The 19285-nt window shown below is 37.0% G+C and overlaps 1 protein-coding gene across 2 annotated transcripts in view; it reads left to right on the forward strand.

The window, feature by feature from the left end:
* Nucleotides 1-11091: 11091 nt before the first annotated feature.
* Nucleotides 11092-19285, forward strand: part of Fshr (follicle stimulating hormone receptor) — a 151367-nt gene continuing 143173 nt past the window's right edge. Inside the window, exon 1 of one of the 2 annotated variants that reach the window (XM_015479471.2) lies at nucleotides 11092-11385. In XM_015479471.2, the coding sequence (XP_015334957.1) occupies nucleotides 11231-11385 (155 nt within the window). In that variant the 5' untranslated portion in view covers nucleotides 11092-11230. The remainder of the gene's footprint in view (nucleotides 11386-19285) is intronic. The other variant, XM_048804409.1, reaches the window with a different exon arrangement.

A 19285-nucleotide genomic window follows, 5' to 3' on the forward strand; every position in this document is an offset into this window, starting at 1 on the left:
TCATCTCCCCAGCAAGGTCGACTGAGCACAGCCCACAGAGGTGCCAGCCTGCCAGTCAACCAGCATCAGCTGCTGCTCCCTCTCCCCGTCCCAGGCTGCCTTTGCTTTCCAGGATGGGGCTGCCTCTCAGTAGCAAAGGTGCTGACTTTAGTACTTCAATTCTGGACTTTCATTTAATAGCCATGTGACTTGGGGCACATTCACTTCACCTCTGTAAGCCTCAGTCTTTCCCATAAAATAAGAATAATCGGAGCTGCCCTATAAGATTGGTAGAAGGATCAGAAATTATATAGCAAGGTATTTATCCTGAAGTCTAGCACAAAGTTAGCCCAGATAAATAGAAGCAGTTTTCATATGTAGATTTGAATTCTGAACAGTTTAGTATATGACTCTTCACATCTTATAAGTGGTCCCTATTTTTATAGCTGGCTTTCATCTCTCCTAATAGATGGTAAATATCTTGAGGGCACAATCTCCATTTTACATCCCAGCTTTGCTCACAGGTCAGTTCATCAGCTACCTCCCAAGCTCAGCGCACAGTGGCACTCAGGGCCCTCCAGCTCTCCCCTGGCAGGGCCCAGCAGAGCACAGTACTTGGATAGCCTTTAGTAACCACAGGGCAAAGGAGATTGCTAAGAGGCAAAGGCAAAAGGTCCTGTGTGGAATTGCAATGAATTATTCTTTGAAAGCAGTAAAATTTCACTGCTTTTCTTTTCTTTTTTAAATTTATTTTAATTAGTTACACATGAAAGTACAATGATCTTGACATATAATATGTTCACAAATACTAAAATCTCAGTATTATTTTTCTTCATTCCAAAAGAAAACATTAGAGAACAGGCCTTAGATTTTCATATGCAGCTCAGTGTTCTTGAGAATCATTGCTCACATTTTCACAAGCAAAGACCCTGCCCCAAAATGCTGGTATGTTTTGAATACATGTACAAGTTGGAGATATATATATATATATATATATATATATATATATATATATATATTTAAAGTATTCTGTTTAACTAATAGTTTGATTGATGGATCTAGTTGGTGTAAGAAGCAAATAGCTAGAAAATTAAAAATCTAGTTATCTTCACTGCTATGGAGACTAAGCTTAAAATCAGTTTTCTTAAGCACTGTGGCGGTATACATGGTTTACAACTAAGTATGAAGCTATTCTGTAATTCAAGTATATTCCTATAAAGGAAAGAATGTCTGTCATATATTTCATTACATTGTCATAAGTCAATGTCTGGGTTCCTCAAGGGCAGGGACAGCATCCTACATATCAACTCCTAGGGTTAGACCTCTTTGGTGGACATTGGGTGTAGATTTATATTACTCTTAGCTTTACCACAAGCATTCCTGAGAACATTTGTTTGACTTGAATTTTTTTATGAAACTTTCCACAGTAAGCTGTTTACCAAAAACTACTGTTCCACCACTCCCACAGGCTCCTGGCATCTGGACACCTAAAGCATGTGACCTTCACATCACAATACCCCAATTCCCAAGCACAGTCCCTTTCAATTTCTTCTTTCTCTGAACCTAGAAAGTTGGGGATCAAAACACTGACCCAAAGATATGAATAAAATGAGATCCCATTCACTCTTTCTGTGTCTTTCTGTGACACGTTAAATGACACAGAATTTTAAAGAATTTCAAAATCCATTTTGTTCACTCAAAAGCAGCACCCAATTCCCCAAACAAGCTTCCAAAAATGCCTTCCTTCCACCTATCATTAGACTTCCTAGTAACATTTTTGTTGATACAAATGTGCCTGTATACGTTGTTATCTGAAGTGGTCAAGGACAAGTCCAGGAAGGCATATCTTCATTCTGCCCACAGTAAGTTGGCCTTGACCTCCCCACGTCCTGAGTAGGAGCATGAGTCCTAAGGGGTAGTGCAGGTACATGGCAACAATGGTATATTTGTGCCAACTGGCTTGGCAGGGTCAGTGGCACAGAAGCACTGACCAAAGCTGTCTGCCTACCCTTTCATCACATAAACTAACTTGGAAGTTACCTTCAAAAAGATTCACCCTTGTAGTGACGAGCTGGCTACTTCTCTCTCTCTCATGACAGCTGGTAAGGAGAATATTATACATTGACACCAGACACTCCCACAGTGCTTTTTTTTTATTATTAATTTTAGTCCATCTTCACAAGAGCCCTGTAAGATAAGTATTCACACCTCTCTCTCTCTCCTGAGAAGAATCTGACTTCCAGATGATCACAGATATCTGAAAATCTCATAGCAGTAAGAAAACGATGACCAGAGCCCAGGTCCCCAAACTCCAGACTAGTGCTCCTTCCTTTGCTGGTCCTAAGAGTGGGTGATGTGGATGATCAACTGCATGGGTCCTAAAGGATGCTCCTTTCAACGATCTCCCCATACTCTGAATATTCTGTCAATTGTTTCTCCTTAGCTTCTACTGCTGGCATCCAGTGAATTTATCCTCCTCAGGTCCAGCACTTGTCCCTGACCCCCATCCTGAGCCCCCAATACAGGACCATCAGGTGCATGTGTGTAGGTTGTGCCCTGCCCACCCAAGAGAGTTCATTAACATTACAGCTTACACTAACTGTCATTTCAGTATGGAAAAGGTGTGCCTTGGCCCATCAACCATGTGTGGCTGGTGATGGAACCAGTATGCTAAGCTTATATTTAATATCCTCCTATTTGTTCAAATCTCATCTGATTTTTATCATAAATATGATAGAGGAATAAAATATTAATAAAGTTCAATGTGTAAAAAAAGCATATTGAAAGCAAATCAACATTGTGATTTTGATAATAATGTAGATCAGTTGGAAGTAGAAAGGGATTTGTTTCTTACTAAGTAAATATAAACCTATGAAATAAGACTTTCTAAGTAGAAAATAAGTATCTTAGACTAATTTATAATGTAATTTTAAAAAGACTACCTTATTTTATTTTTCTTCTTTGGTTAACAGCATGATAGTTAGTAATTCCACAAACTACTAAAAGCTGAAAATAAATCTTCAACATTGTCATTGTTGGCATTTCAATCAGGTGACCCTACTTGTACTTTGAAAAACAATAGGAAAAAAAGTAAAAATTACTTAGCATGGACAGTGGTGTCTTCTAAATATTTAGGTACTATGATAAAATGTTGGTAAAAATGGTTGCAGTCATTTCTATCTCTGCACAACACTTTGCAATGTGACATCGTGTTCCTCCCAACAAGCGGTAGTCTCTGTCTCCCCCATCCCCAGCCCTTGAATCTTGTCTCTGATCTTGTGACTTCATACGACTAATAGTCCACAACAAATGTTAAGGTGTATGTTTTAGTCAGTCTTTTTGCAGCTGTAAACAAAAGACCTGACAAGAACAATTTTAGAGAAGGAAAAGTTTATTTGAGTCTCAAGGTTTCAGAGGTCTCTGTCCATATACAGCTGACTCCATTGCTGTGGGCCCAAGGTGAGGCAGCACATCATGGCAGAAGAGTGTGGTGGAGGAATGCCACTTAAGCATGGCAGCAGGAAGCCAAGAAAGAGCTCTACTCACTAGGGACAAAACATGAACTCCAAAGGAAGGCCCCCAGTGACCCATCTCCTACACCCTACCTGCCTACAGTTACTACCTAGTTAATCCCTGTCACAGGATTAATGTGCTGAGGATAAGGCTGTCATAACATAATCATTTCACCTCTAAATTTTATGGCATTATCTCACACATGAGCTTTAGGGGGACACCTAATATCTAAACCATAACAGTGCACTAACATGGAGCCTCCTGGACTATCATGTGCATGCCACCAGGCTGGCCTGCTGGGGATATGCAGCAAGGTAAGGGATTCAGGCTGAAGCCATCTTGGACCAGCCAGATCCCAGTCCACCCAGCAGCACTGACCCCAGACACATGAGTGAACCCGGCCAAGTCTACTACTCAATTGAACCCAGACCGAGTTGCTGACACCCAAAATAATAAATAAAACAAATAGTGATTGTTTGAAGACATAATGATTTGGTGTACTTTGTTAAGTATCAAAATCTAATATCTTAATACAAAAGAAAGAAACCAACATCATCTTCTATTCTTTAAATTTAGTTTTCTTCTGACAGAAGAGTTCCTGGTACAAGTGTTTCTACCTCAACTCATTTTTCAGTCAGACCTGTAAGATTTTTATCCTTTATGTGGCTATTTTCTCTACCATTAGAACACCTTTATTCCCAGCCACGTAGCATCCAGGTGTTCTCCCACCAACCTCAGAGGCATTATCTTCACATGAATTCCAAACAAGGAAAAGAAAATTCCCAGTAAGGAAAATAAAATTGGATTGGAAATTAATTTTCAGATTTATTTACAAACCATTTCAAATTTCTGACCTATGACAAACAGGTTTGTGAGACAGTCCAAGAAACAAAATATATCTGAAGATACCACATTCCTCTTCCAGTTCAGCACAGCAAAGCTGGGCTTCTGCCTCAGTATTGAGATTTGAGATCTATGATGTTTGAGAAACTTTATGTCATGAATTCATGAAGCCAAATGGACCTTGATGTAGAATTCCTAAGAGACAGATTCCTAAGACCATCATAATCATAGTTATGATCACACACCTGATGGGTGCATAGATCTTGCTAACTAGGAAATCTACGTGGAATCCCGAGCAACCTGAAAGCAAACCAAGTATGAGGGGTCTTCTCATGTAAGGAAGAACTGGCAGTGACTCAAAAGAAAGCTGTTCCTAAAACAGAATAAATAGAAGGAAAGGCAAGGACATTAGTGACAATATATAGAAAGGATGCAAGTCAAAGGGAAGATTTTTTTCAGAGACAGAAAAAAGATCTGAATTACACATATACTTTTCATGGTGAAATATTTAATAATAAGAAACTTAATTCAGGTTTACACCACTAATCTCACTTTTTACATCTGGGTCCCTTTATAGTAATGGTTTTTTTTCCTCTCTATCTATATCTAATGGTCTTGTCAAACATTGTTGTCTCAAGGGTTATGTCCACTTTTTAAAATTATATTATATTATACATATATTATACATACATGGAGTATAACTTCTCATTCTTCTGGTTGTACAGTATGTAGCATTACAATGGTCTTGTAATCATGTATGCGCATAGGAAAGTAATGTCCAATTCATTCTACTATCTTTCCTATTTCACCTCCCTTCCTTTCATTCGTTTGTTTAATCCAAAGTACTTCTACTCTTCCCTCAACCCCTACCTCCTCAAGTATTATGAGTTAGCTCCCACATATCAGAGAAAACATTCAGCCTTTGGTTTTGAGGAATATGAAAGCTTATTTCACTTAGCATGATAGTTTCCAGTTCCATCCATTTACCAGCAAATGCCATAATTTCATTTCTCTTTAGGTTATACCCATCTTTGGTCATAGAATGAGTAGTCTTTCTCCTAGCTATAAAAGAAACATTTAACTCCAGAGAGCTGCTGCAAAGACCCAAACACATATATCCCTACCCTAAAAGACTTTCTGTCCAGCCAGACCCTCATAAAGCTCAGAGAACTCATAATGGAGCTAAATACACAACTACATTTTAAGCTTCAGCTACTAAAGTAAAATGACCTACATTAGAGTTTATTAAAAAGTGAAGATTCAGATAAGCTCTAGCTCATGAAAGTCTAATGAAGAATGGCTAAAGAACTTGGGGATTGCCTAGACAAGTGAAAACATGGTTCAAGAAGTACAAAATAACCAGTGATAAGCAGGAACTAGCCCCTACCAGCTCATCTAGGCAGATTGAGAAATGGTCAAAGTTTTGAAGTTGGTTGACAACACACTGTGCACTTGACATAGGCTATGGTGGGAGAATTTATACCATGGAAATAAAACAATGATACAAAATATGTACTTTTATTTTCCTGGAGAGCCGGTTGTTAAACACTTGCTACCAAATCACTGAAATTAGCTGTCTTTGGTTGTTTTAAAGCTTTTCTTTAGGAGGAGACTATTTTTGGTTCTAAGCAGTGCTACTCAAAACTTTCTAATACAGTACTTACAAAGGCAAATGAGAATAATCTAAACTCCTACAAAACCCATGATCAAAAGTGTCAGGGAGTGTAAGCAAACATTGAATGAATAAAACAATAAAGATACTCAATGATAACAGAACAAAAAATACTGAATAATAATAAATACATGTTATATGGTCACTGATTAGGCTTTCAATTTCAAGTTCATGTGTTTTTTTTAGGAGAGGAGTTAAAATGTTGATAAAATTAATTTTTAAATAAAAGGTATATGTATATAATAAAAGCATAAATCAAAGGTAAAAATTTAAGTAACCATGAAAATTTATAAAGAGATTATTCAATTTGTAAAATGATGAACAAAGTGGAATAAGAAAACAAAACAAAAAGAGCAAAAAATGAAACAAACAAAGAACTCAACAAATAAAACAAATGATAAGAAAGGAGAAAAATGAAGTATAAAATTTGAACAAATAGAAAGCAAGTGGCATGGTAGAATAAAGGCATCCACATCAATCAATATTTATAAAATATAAATAACTAAGCTCATCTGTTAAAAATAATGAGATTTTAAGAATGGATTAAAACACAAAATCCAACTGATAAGTAGTTGTAAAAGCCATGCCTAAATCATAAAGACACAGAAAGGTTGAAAGGACAAAAAAAATAAATATATATTTATAAAATGAAAAGCTGGCATATCTATATTAAAATCAGATAAAATAAAATTCAAGAGAAAAGGCAATATTCCAAATAAAATAAGGTGCAACAAAAGATAGAAGGTTTAATTTACCAGAAATATCATTCTAAACATGTTTTCCCCAAATAAAATAAACTTTAAACATAAATAAGATGCACATGACTACAGACACAAAAATATAACTCATGAAATTTCAGTAGAAATACCTCAATCATTTAAGCTAAATTTTAAATGCTAGTAAATACATAGAAGATTTTAAGAAAATAACTAGTTGGATTTATTGGGTTAATATAAAACCTGACAATAGGAAACAGAATATTAGTTCTTCTCAAGGTCACATTGAATATTTGCAAAAATTAACTGTGTCGTAAGCCATAAAAATTTTCACTATGTTTGGAGGAAAAAATAAAGTCAACATAGACTACATTCTCTGATCATCATGCAATTAAATTAGAGGTCAATAACAAAAGATATTAAAATATCTCTGTTATTTTAAAATTCAAATATACATATTTCAATTGATCTGTGCATCAAAGTAGTAAGAAATTAAGATAAACTCAGAATTAAACTATAATGAAAAATTTAACTGTCAACATTTGAAGAATAGAGCTCAGACAGAAATTACAGTCAAATTACAGTGTATATATTAGAAAGGAGGAGAAACTAAAAACTTTAAGCTGACATTCAAATAAGAGATGCAACAAAGAACAAGGAAAATAAAGGGGGAAAAAGACAAAAATTGTGGAAAGAAAACAAAAATAGAATAGGATCAGTAAAGGCAAAAGTCGGTTCATTGGAAGGACAAACAAAATAAAGGAAATCTGATAGGCTTAATCAATAAAAAGAAACTAGACAGAATTCAACAACATTAGAAATAGTTTGGGAGAGGATTTTAAAAGAGAACACTAAAAATTTTATGACAACATTTAAAACCTGAATAAAATGAAAGATTCCTAGAAAAATTGGAACAATGAATTTAAGAAGAAATAAAAGATGTCTGATAACAATTTTAAAAGTTGAATTAATATTTAAATCTTCAAATGCATGTGTGCATGCATACACATACATTAAACCAGGATTTAATGGTGTTACAGGCAAATATAGCCATACCTTTAAGGAATAGATTAATCCAATCTAAAACAGTTTTTTTTTGGTGGTGGGGGGGACAAAATGCAAGAGATAATTCCCCATCTCAGTCTACAAGACAAATATAATCTTGATAATAAACCATATAAGGAGAGTATGGGAAAGGAAAATTAGAAATAAAATTTAAAATAATTACTCATTGCTAAATTATAAATTATTTATGAACATAGGTGCGATAATCCTAAATAAAACATAAAATCAAATCTTTCACTGTACATAATAACAATAACTCATAACCCAGTTTGCTAATACCAGGAATATGAGTAGTTTAATAGTATAAGATTATTGTCATAAAGAAAGAGAGAGAGATGTAGAAGATATAGGAGCGGGAAGGGATGAGAAGAGAAAGAGAGAGAGGGAAGAAAGGACATTGGAAGGAATCAAAAATAAATAAATTTTCATTATGTTCACACACGGAATTATTTAGATGTTGATGATAGTCTACATGGAAAATGTAATAAGATAATTGGATATAAGGATAAATAGTCCAAAATCAGTTGCATTTTACAATGTAACAATAAACATAAAATGTGACTTTAAATATTGGTAACATTAACAATAGCATTAAAACCTGTATATGCTATGTCTAGAAACAAGTTTAAGATATTAAGGCATTCATGGATAAAAGTCTAAAACTTTATTGAATGACATCAAAGAAGGCCTACAAAATATGGTGATACACCATATTTATGTATAGGAAGACTTAATATCTTAAAGATGACAACCAATGTAAGTCCATCCAAATACAATTATATTGTTTTTTTCCAAAGAGTTTAATAAGCTGATTCTAAAATTCTTTCATACAGGTCCAAAATAGTTCAGATACTCCTATCCTATAAGAAATGTTAGAGGTATTTTCTTACTATATATCAACACTTACCTTAAAGTTCTAGTAATTAAGGACAGTATAACATTGGTGCATTATAGATAAAAAAGACAATGGAATATGAAAAGGCTTAGTTAGATACAAACCTGCAAAATAGTTACTTGAGATATAAAGAAAGTTATTTTTTATAAATTAGAGGAGAAAGGACAGTGTATTCAATAAATTCATATGGATAAAAACAATTATGCTATTACATAAAAACTGAATTGAGTCCCTGACTCACACCATACATAAATTTCAATGCCAACTATATCAAAGACTAAAATCCACAGAGGAAAAAACTAAAAAACTTTTAGAAAAAATCATAACAGCATATTTTCATGATTCATGACCTCAGGAAAAAGAAAAATTACAAGGGAATGAAAACATAAATTGTAAAGTGGATTATACAGTCGTGAAGATTAATAACTAACAGCTACCCAGAACAACATGGCTGAATCTTAGAAATGTCAATTAGTGTAAAATGGCAAGTAGCAAGACTATTTAAAAAGTGATATAATTTACAAAATCCAACCAGTAAAAAATTTAGCAACATATATTTAGAGATTCATACCTCAGTGATAAAATGATGTTTTTTTAAAAAAAAGCAATGATACAAAATTCAGAGTAATGGTCACTTCTGGGCATAGGAACATAAGATGGGTAAGTGAGAATCTACTGAGTAAGTGCAACCAGATGGGTTATATCTTTTTACTCTTCAGTCCACAGCAGTTTATTATTATGCTTAATAAATTGTATGTTATACATATAATCTGTAAATTGTAAATATGATGGATATTATTTTATTTATGTATTTATTTGATACTAGAAATTGAATGCAGGGGCACTCTACCACTGAGTCATACCCTCAGCCCTTCTCATTTTTATTTTTTATTTTGAGATAGGGTCTTACTAAGTTGGTCAGGCTGACCTGGAACTCGCAGTTCTCCTGCCTTTGCCTCTTGAGTCACTAGGGTTACAGGTGGTGCCATTGCATCCAGCATGACATATATTTTAAAATAAAAATTTCAACTAAAAAAATATTTTGGTTCATTGTACAAAGACTAATTTAGCTATAATTGAAGCTCTCCAAAATCTAAGTTGAGGGTTTTTTGGTCAGAGGTATGGGTGTGGAGATTCAGTTGGTGATGTTTTTCATCACTGGAGTTATTCAAAAACAAGGAAGAAATCCCTTTTATATTGATGACTATTTGAAAATAATCTTAAGTGTTAGTTGACTGATTGAATTAAATCCAACATTCTGCATCTGAAAGACTAATTCCTTGGATCTATTGTTGAGTTAACTAATTTAACTGCTCATGTTAGCCAAAATTGTTAGCAATATGGAATCCATACTAATACTGTTCTTATCTTCCAATCCCAGAATTAGAATGAATCAGTTGTTTCCAGAAAAAGCTAGGGAGCAACTTCACCCCCAAAATCACTTACTTCTGTTTTCTTCCTGATAATTTAATCCATTCAGGGAGACTGAAGTGGGGGATAGATATATATTTTTAGCATTTTCATGAGACTCAATTTTGTGCAACTAATTATCTAAAGATGGTGTTAAAACTAATTTTAGCAGGTAATAAGCTGAAGGCATGATTTTAGAGACTTTTGTGTCTTTTAATCTTCATAGATTCTGGAGTTGAAAGTAGAAAACCACTTTACTAAAAGCACTGCCAAATAGTCCTTATATCCCTCACCATCAAGGAGATTACTAATGCCAAATAAAGCGTCAAGCTGTCACCTACAGGAAATATCTTAAAGCTAAAAGTACAGATTTAATAAGTTCATTTATGCCAACTGCTAAAAGTCAAGGGCAATCTTCAGAACCTAGAAATGAGAGAATTCAGAAAGGACATGCAGGAAGGAGTGGAGCATGTTGGTATTTACAAAATTCCCACCAGTAACAGCTCAGACCTTAGATCACTCGGATGGGACAGTTATCTCTGTAGATAACTACAGAGGTTTGCTAACCCTCCCATTTATGTCTGAGTAATGTCATTAATTACAGTGAGAAAGAGGATCCATGACTTCAATCCAGATGGTCTAATTTTACATTAGATGGGCCAGAGGAAGAAGCTGATGCTGAAGACTGAAATAAGACCCATCCGTCTTCACATCAGTACCCCTCTTAGTGATGTGTCATTTTTATGGTTGCGTCTTTTGGAGAGAAAGTTGATCATGTCACTTTGTTAGAAGAGAATAGTGAGCAGCAGGGACACTTTTGCAGTGAAATAACAGGAACTTGTTCTAGATAGGCATCAAGGTTCTATTTACTGCCTTCCTTGGGTCAGGCTATAAGAAACCCAATCTCGAAGGATAAAGGTATAGCTTATGTTGCCTTAGAAATCACTACTGGGACAGAGGAATTTTACTCAACTGGATGTGACCAAAAAAAAAAAAAGCATCCCTTGGTGGGTCACATGACCTCACAAGTTCTCAAAGCAGATCTCTTCTCAGAAGGACACTCTGTGGATTCCCTGAAATCGGAGGCAGTTTCTTGTTGCCAATGCAGGAAGAAAACAGGTGGATGGATAAATAAGTATGGCCTTGCTCCTCCTGGTCTCTTTGCTGGCATTCCTGAGCTTGGGCTCCGGATGTTATCATCGGCTCTGTCACTGCTCTAACAAAGTTTTCCTCTGCCAAGACAGCAAGGTGACAGAGATTCCCTCCGACCTCCCCCGGAATGCAGTTGAACTGTGAGTATCAGCGGGAATAGCCGCACCACGGGCATGTGTGTGTGGAGTACTATTATTATTTTCACATGAGGCGATATCGATTGGGCTGAAATATTTCTGCTTTGACCAAAGGCTTGAATAAAACAAACTCCCCCAGCCCAAAACTCCTGCCTGTGGCTCTCTGAGGAGCTTAGGTGAGAGTTTGTTCCAGCATTCGTCAGGGAAGGGCGGTGTAGAAACCTAAATCCCAAGGCAAAGGGAAGGGGTTTTAGTCTTTTCTCGACACATTTAGTCGAAGGTTCCATGTTCCCTTTAGTGGAGCCAGAAAAGCAAAACCAGAAGCCACGTTAAAAAACTTAGGAGAACTTGAATTGGAGGCAGAAAGATGGCTGATGTAATCTGAGTAAACAATGTGTCTCTCCCGAGGACAATGAATTCATGAATGTTAGAGTCTCTGTCTTTGAAGGCACCAGCAGATAATTCCTGCATTGAGATTTTGCTTCCTGAGGAAAAATGGGAGAGAGAGAGAAGAGGGCAAAAGGCATAAAGAAGAAAAGGAAAGAAGCAAGGAAGGAAGGAGAAAGGGAGGGAGAAACACAGGATGCCCACTTTCAATTTTTATAAAACCTTTTTAACAGGAAGTAAGTAGATCAGTCTCCTAGAGCCTGGCACCAACTGAGACATCCTCTTCTTTTACCTCTTCGTCTTGGAAATTAGGAATCTGCTGTCCATACTCTCACAGTGAGTTGAGGCGGAACCTAATCTGGAAATCAGCCCTTCAACTCGCAAGCAGTTCTTTCCCCCAGGACCTGTGCCTGATTACATAAGCCCACCACCAGGCAGGGTGTCTGATGATCAAATTACTACCCCTCTGCATCCTCAGTGTTTCTATCCCAAGGATTTTAAACAGCAGCCACTATTTTGGATGGAGGTGTGTTTCACCTTTTGTCCCCTAGAGCTATAGATGACATTTATTTTATTGCAGAATGTAGTCATCTTTTCAGTTCACCAATTGCCATGATGACCCTCCACATGTTGGTGAGATCTTTCACTCAGGGACAAATGGTTACAACATGGTTGTCTGCCTGCCCCTTTCCCCTGGACACCCTCCAATCTTTGGTTCCTATCCAGAGGAAGCTGCAGAGACAGGAAAAATAACTGGACGGCTCTGTTTTGGCTCCACCGCCTCAGATGAGACAGTTATTTCTGATCATGCTGAAGAGCAAACCTATGCACAAAGACAGTCTGGCTTATTGGGTCATTCTAAACACAAGAGAAGACCAAGGCACCTGGTCTCCTAAAAGAAGTCACTTGCTCCTAAGTGACTCTGAACAATGACTTAACCCCTTCTGAGCCACAGCTTCCTCTCTTCTAAACTAATTTTAATACATTGCTAGTTTGGATTGTTTTGAACACTAAAAGATATAGATTCTCCTCCTTCCCTACCCACAATTCCCATCTCTCCTGGACCTTCCCTATTTCTTCCAGTGTTTCCCTTTGGGTCAAGTGGTGCCGTCCACTTGCTAAAGCAAACAGCCACCTCCAAATTTCATTGTAGAAGGTAGTCATCTTTTCAGTTCACCAATTGCCATAATGCCACTCCACATGTTGCTGCCACATTTCAGATTTTTACTCAGGGACAAATGGTTATAACGTGAGAGTCGGCCTGCCAGGTTCCCCTTGGTGTCCTCCAGTCTTGGGTTCCTATCCAGAGGCAGCTGCAAAGAGAGCTCCTCTACCCCCTAAAACTCCCTTCCGCAGCAGTCTGTTGCCTATCTGAAATCTCTTCGCCAGAAGAGAGAGTATTTTTTTTTTTTAATTTTGTTTCATTCTTCACAGAAACATAGGTAGAAAAGGGAGGGAAGGAAGGATGGGTCGGAGGAAGGAAGGGAAGGAGGGAAGGAGGGAAAGGGGGAGGAAGGGAAAGAAAGGAAAAATCCATTCCCACACCCCAAATCCCCAGTGTGTGTGCATGAATGCGTGTAGAAGGAGCAGGAGTGTGTTCTTTTTACATTATACTAAGGCACAAATAACCAAAATACATATCTGTCCAAAAGCATTTTTTTAGCTGAGGAAAGAAAGCATAAGGCATTTAAATTTTATAGACAGAGATTGTGGGAGAGTGTTGGAAAGAGCACCAGATACAAATTTCATGCTCCTTACACCTGGCTCTGGGTCAGGTGTTACGTCAGTACAATAGAAGACAAAGCTGCATAAAATGAGGAAGGAATAAGAAAGTACTTGCCAGTTGTTGGCATTTTTCCCACCTGAGGAATGAGTATGGTTGAGAGCTCCCAGTACTAAAGGTCTCCCAGGTGCCTAATCTTTAGAAGATTGTTTCGTCTGCATGCTCAGTAGGGCTTGAGTTGGACAAACCTAGACTTTGGCTTGGCAATCTTCTTGGCAAGGTATATTGAGGGAAAGTAGAGAAAATGTTGCATTGACTATTAGAAAAAAAAATAGGGAAAGGGCTGGGCTCAGGGGTAGCACACTTGCCTGGCATGCATGAGGCACTGGGTTCGAGTCTCAGTACCACATATAATAAATAAATGCATAAAGGTCAATCAACAAATATTTTTTAAAAAGGAAAAAAATAGGGAAATTATTTGAGAGGTTTTTTTATTGTATTAATCACTAAAGAGTAGATTAAATGCTGAGTGAACTAGAACTCAACATCCTGTTACTATGAAAGAACAATTACTTTATTTTTCCTCCTTAAAAGGATTGGATCAGGGTTATCTGGAATGTTGGCAGAAGAGAGCTGAAAGTGCTGTTCAATTAGAAATATTTCTAATTCACCTTGCAGTCTTCCACGTTTCGGTCTTGGCTTTTATGATGATCAAGTCAGGGTGCAGGTAGATGGAATATCTGGGTTTCATTGATTGCATGTGCTTAATGCACCAACATGAAAAAGCTTTATTATAACTGAGGGCCCACTAGGAAAACAACTCCTATGTTTTACCACATATATTGTTATCCTATCATTCTGTATACTTCATAGCAGTTTCATTTCATTTCATATATCTGCCAGTTATCACCAAAGATTTCTAATACCCTACGATCTGCACCTACTGGTAAGAATGCAGAGGCATCACCAACCAAGGTGGATTCCATTTACCAAATGACACCTACAACTTTCTGTATACTTTATACATACTGCTTCATGAAATGTTCACGGTAGTACTGCAAATATGGCATTACAGACAGCTCTGTTTCTCAAATGAAGGAAGCCAAAGCACAGAAAAGTTGAATAACGTGGGCAGAGTCAACCCTGAAGCTCCTGGATAGCAGAACTGGGAACTGGATTTGAATCTGTGTTTATATTTCCTATGCATGACTTGGGTTCTTCTAGGGTGGTGTCCTGGGAATTTGGACCAAAAGTCAGCTGTCTAGGACATAGAATCTCTTTTACAACTACTCTATCATGGCAGCATGGAGGAGCCATAGATAACAGATAAATGAATGAGCATAGAGTGGTCCAGCAAAACTTACCTCAGGGACACTGAAACTTGGTTTTAATTTTCCCATCACAAAAATTTATTCCTTTGAGTTTTTGCACCATGTAAAAAAATGGAAAAGATTTTTAGCTGATGGGCCATAAAAAAAAAAATCGTAAAGCAAGTCAGATTTGGCCCACAGGCTGTATGTCACCCACTTTTGGTTTAGGCTATACCTGAGAGAATGGATCTGAGATGACACGCAGACGGAGAGAGCAATACACTGGGTGAGTAGGTCAGGAGTTGGCACTCAGAGGCAATATTTCCAGGTCATCCTTTAACTGGTTCTGATGAGTCAGAGATAGTAGAGAACGGCATCTAGAATCTGATATACTTGAGTTTAAACTGAGGCTCTGCCATTAAGTCTTGGCTCTGTCTTCTGGGCTCTTGGCTGTATAATGGAAATTACATTGTGTGCCTAACTCACAGAATTGCTATGGGGACTAAATTAGACAATGTAGGTGAAACACTTTGCACAAAGTCTTTCATGCTGTTGATAGTGATTATGGCAGTGTTCTTACCTGCAAAAAACTAGGCAAAAGCTACTTACCACACAGGGCTTTCATGAGGAGCAAATCAGTCAAGAGGTATGAAACTGCTTTGGAAAATTGATATAAAGATTTTTTTATAATTCTGAGAAAGTTTGCAATCTTCCTCTTATTTAAGAATAATCTTCTCTTCCCAGTTGGCTGGAGCCCTTAACCTCCATGCGATTACTTTCTGAGTTAAATACATATATTTCTTAAGGTTATCAATATTTGCCAAGAACCCAGGGAACAGCTTCATTCAGACCATTGTCAAAAGAATTTTGATTTCTGAATTGTTGCCAAAACTGCTTCATCTGGAGGCAGTCAGTGAATCTAGAAAGGTCCTTTTAATCTTGCCTTATTCTTTCTAGAGTTAGAATTCCTATAGAGATGTAAACACCCATTCTAAATCTAAAAATTTAAGTCAAGGCAATTGCATGTTTACAACCATCTTTTTATTCAGCAGGGTCAGATGACCATAACACCAAAGAAGAGAAGGGTCCACTGGTGGTCATTCCTGGCTTAGGGAGATCTGCACAGGGATTGTATTGTAGGCTGCAGCACATTACCACACCTCTCTGCAATCTCATTTGATGAGCACTTTGAATTATCTAATAATCTTTTTCCCTTTTTATTTTCTTTCTCTGCCTCCTATCCTTGTGGTGTTGTCTTGGTTTAGATCATTCTCCATACTCCATGACCCAAGATTATTATTTATTTAGGAGCTCAATAGTGTGTCTAGTTTATAGTCTGTCCTTAGTAGGCCCTTAGTTCTGAGCAATGTATCAGTGTTCTGTGCAAAAGGGGGAGCCAGTAAATTGTGTGATCTCCAAGTGAAAGAGCTTTTGATGTTTGCAAACAGGTTTAATTGTGGAATGTTGTTCCTAAGAACATCTTTGGGGATAATATGTCACAGAACATACTTTGGGAAAGATTAAAAGACTGGTATATCCAATCTCAGAGAGAATCCTTCATAAAGTCTGAACCACAACCAGACCTCTTGACTCCCCATTCAGTTCTCAATAATATCTAGAGATGGACCCATAAGTGGGTTTTCATTGCTTTGTGCCTGAGAAGCAGCTGTTAAAGAATGTGCTGTATTCTCATAAAGAAGATGATTCTAAAGTATTGACTACAGCCATTAGGAAACTAGCTGTTACTCGTTAATGTCATGTAAGTTTCAAACTTTTCCAATCACATGTCTAATCATTTCACAAAATCCTATCATACTGCTGATAGCAAGAGTTCTCTCTTTTCATTGCCATTGTCTTTGCTTGGGCTTAGACCATCTAATTACTTTCTAATTTATCTCCTTCCTACCAAACCCTCTTTTCCAAACCAACCTGCACGCCATCATTCCATTTCCTCTATAAAACACCACTACCACCATGTTATGATGCCCTAGTTCAAAATCATTCAATAGCTCAATAGCTCACCTTTATGACCTACCTCTAACCATTCTCAGGAGGAACCTACTCCACAGGCTGATGTGGACTTTCTAAGCACTGTGTGTGCATTTCATCTCCCTGTATCTCTATGGTACGCTTCTTGCTTGTGCTGTCCTAAGTTTCTTCTTTGCCTCTTGCCATGCATGCTAGTTACAATCTCACTCAAATTTTGTCTCTTTCATTATGTCATCCCTTATCAGCCTGTCTTTACTTAATCTTGCAATCATCTGAACCCTGCTGCAGTGCATTTCACACTTAATCTTGCTTTGCATTTAATTTTTCATGTGTGTCTTATTTCTTCAACTGCAGTGAAAATTTCCTTTGTACTGCTTATTGTGCCTGGTTCAATGCAATGTATGTTCCAGGCTCTCAATTACGTGTAGAACAAATGATTTAATAAATCAGGGGGAATTACATCTGTTTATTTGCTCTGCTCTCAGTATTGAAGAAAAGATTTCTATAAAAGATGGTTATTGTTCTCTCCTGTGGTGAACTACTATAGGATTTGATAGTTTTCTTGTTTCCCTTGCTTTTTTATGTGTTTGTTTTAAGAAAATGCCGGTGTTATTCCAGAATTTATTAATACATTCAGAAAGACAGAAACAAGTCTCCTAGGTTAAAAGTTGAATATTCCATACTCTAGGCACGTCACTCAGTTCTTTTGACTTAAATAATAGTATCTGCTTCTCTCTACTTAGCAAGAAAAAAAATGAATGAAACTGCTTAAACAAAATCAATTTAAACCAGGCAAAAATGTTCAAAGAAAAATAATTTTGCCAATTACGATCAGAGCGCACCTGAATGGTTTTCTATATTCCCTAGATGTATTTTAATTGTGGACATTCTCTCTGGTTATCAAAACCAAAAACTCCACTGTTCAGATTGCCCTAGGAATCCAAGTCCACACACTCCTGTCTCCATGTCTAGATACTTCTTTGAAAGAAACAAATAGCACTGCATTCATGCTAATGAATACATAATACCTTTTCTTAATGCAAAATCCTCTACTTTAGTGAGAAATGATATACCTATGTCCAACATTTAGAATTTAATTGGTCTAGGGGAAAGAGAGGTTTCTATTCCCCACAGAGGAATCAGAAAAAAAAATGACGAAAGAAATAGCTATAGAAATGCAGTACCTTGAAAAAGTGGCAATTACATTGTAAGGAAAGAATCTTTTAAAGTAGAAGATGAACTCTACCCTGAGAATTGGCTAAGAGCTATAATTTACAGAGTCATTATCAGCAATTGAAAAGTAGGGGTTTGAAAGTACAGAACTGCACTCACTTGGTAATGATAAAATCTCCTTGTTTACCTAAAGGTTCTTGCTGTCCTTCCTCATCCAAGTCTTCTACTAAAGAAACTTGAGCTTCAGAAGCAGGACATCATGGCAGAAAATGGGAAAACCATTTAACTTTTGATTATCCTTCTCCAAAGCCACTAATTGGGTTATCTAGTTACTGTGGTTGATTGGACTATGCTTTTTTTTTAAAGCTGTTAGATGTAGACTCTCCAATTTAGCTTTATTTAGACTAGATCTAGCTTATATATCCCACAAGGTCAGCTAGGAAAAAGAGTAATTATTTTTAATTGCCTAGGATCTGATTATAATGAGATTTGGATGTTGGTTCTTAATCTGACCTCTCCCTGAAGTATCTCACAGTGTGTTTCATATCTCTGACCTGAGCATGCCGTTACTTTGGTCTTTCATATGGAATATGCCAGCTGATCTGAAAATCTTCATGAGGGCTTGCAAAAAAAAAAAAAAACTATTTCAAAAAGCAACCAAACCCTTGTCATGGATTTGAACTCAATTATACTTTTAGTCCATGAGTGATTTGAATCTACTTTCTTTCATGTCTTCTCCTATACCTCTTTCAGCAAGAACCAACCCAGAACCATCACAGAATCCTGTGTTAGAAATAGAGGAAAAGACACAACATCTCCCTAATGCCTAGCTCAGTGAAAACCCCTGCAAAATAGGGATCCCAAAAGTTTAAGTTTCAACAAAGCATAAAGGTCAGCTAGCCAAGGATATCAGAGAGAAAACTTATGAGATGATGGTTGAAAGATTGAGGCAAAGTGATGCTTTGTTGACTTCAATTCTAAAAAGCTTTGACTTCACAAACATCTTCAGGTATAAATGTTATGGTGAGATTGCAATAAATCACCAAGTTGATCTTAAAAGGGGAGATGGCACATTTATTCACCAGCTAGCAGTCCGGATTCACCAACTTGCAGACCAAAGGGCAGTCTGAAAGTCTACACCCTCCAACCACCTCTTTAGGGGTTAGAGTACACCTTTATAGTCCAAAAGCACACTAATCATAAGTGGCTGTTGCTATGATTCAAAACCACAAACAAACATCATGAGATCTCAAATCATAAGCAGAAGGGGAAGTGGGTCAAAATGATCCTAGTTGAGTACAAGTTATATAATGGTCACTAA

Source organism: Marmota marmota, unplaced genomic scaffold (assembly GCF_001458135.2).
Source record: "Marmota marmota marmota unplaced genomic scaffold, marMar, whole genome shotgun sequence".
NCBI classification, from domain to species: Eukaryota; Metazoa; Chordata; class Mammalia; order Rodentia; family Sciuridae; genus Marmota; species Marmota marmota.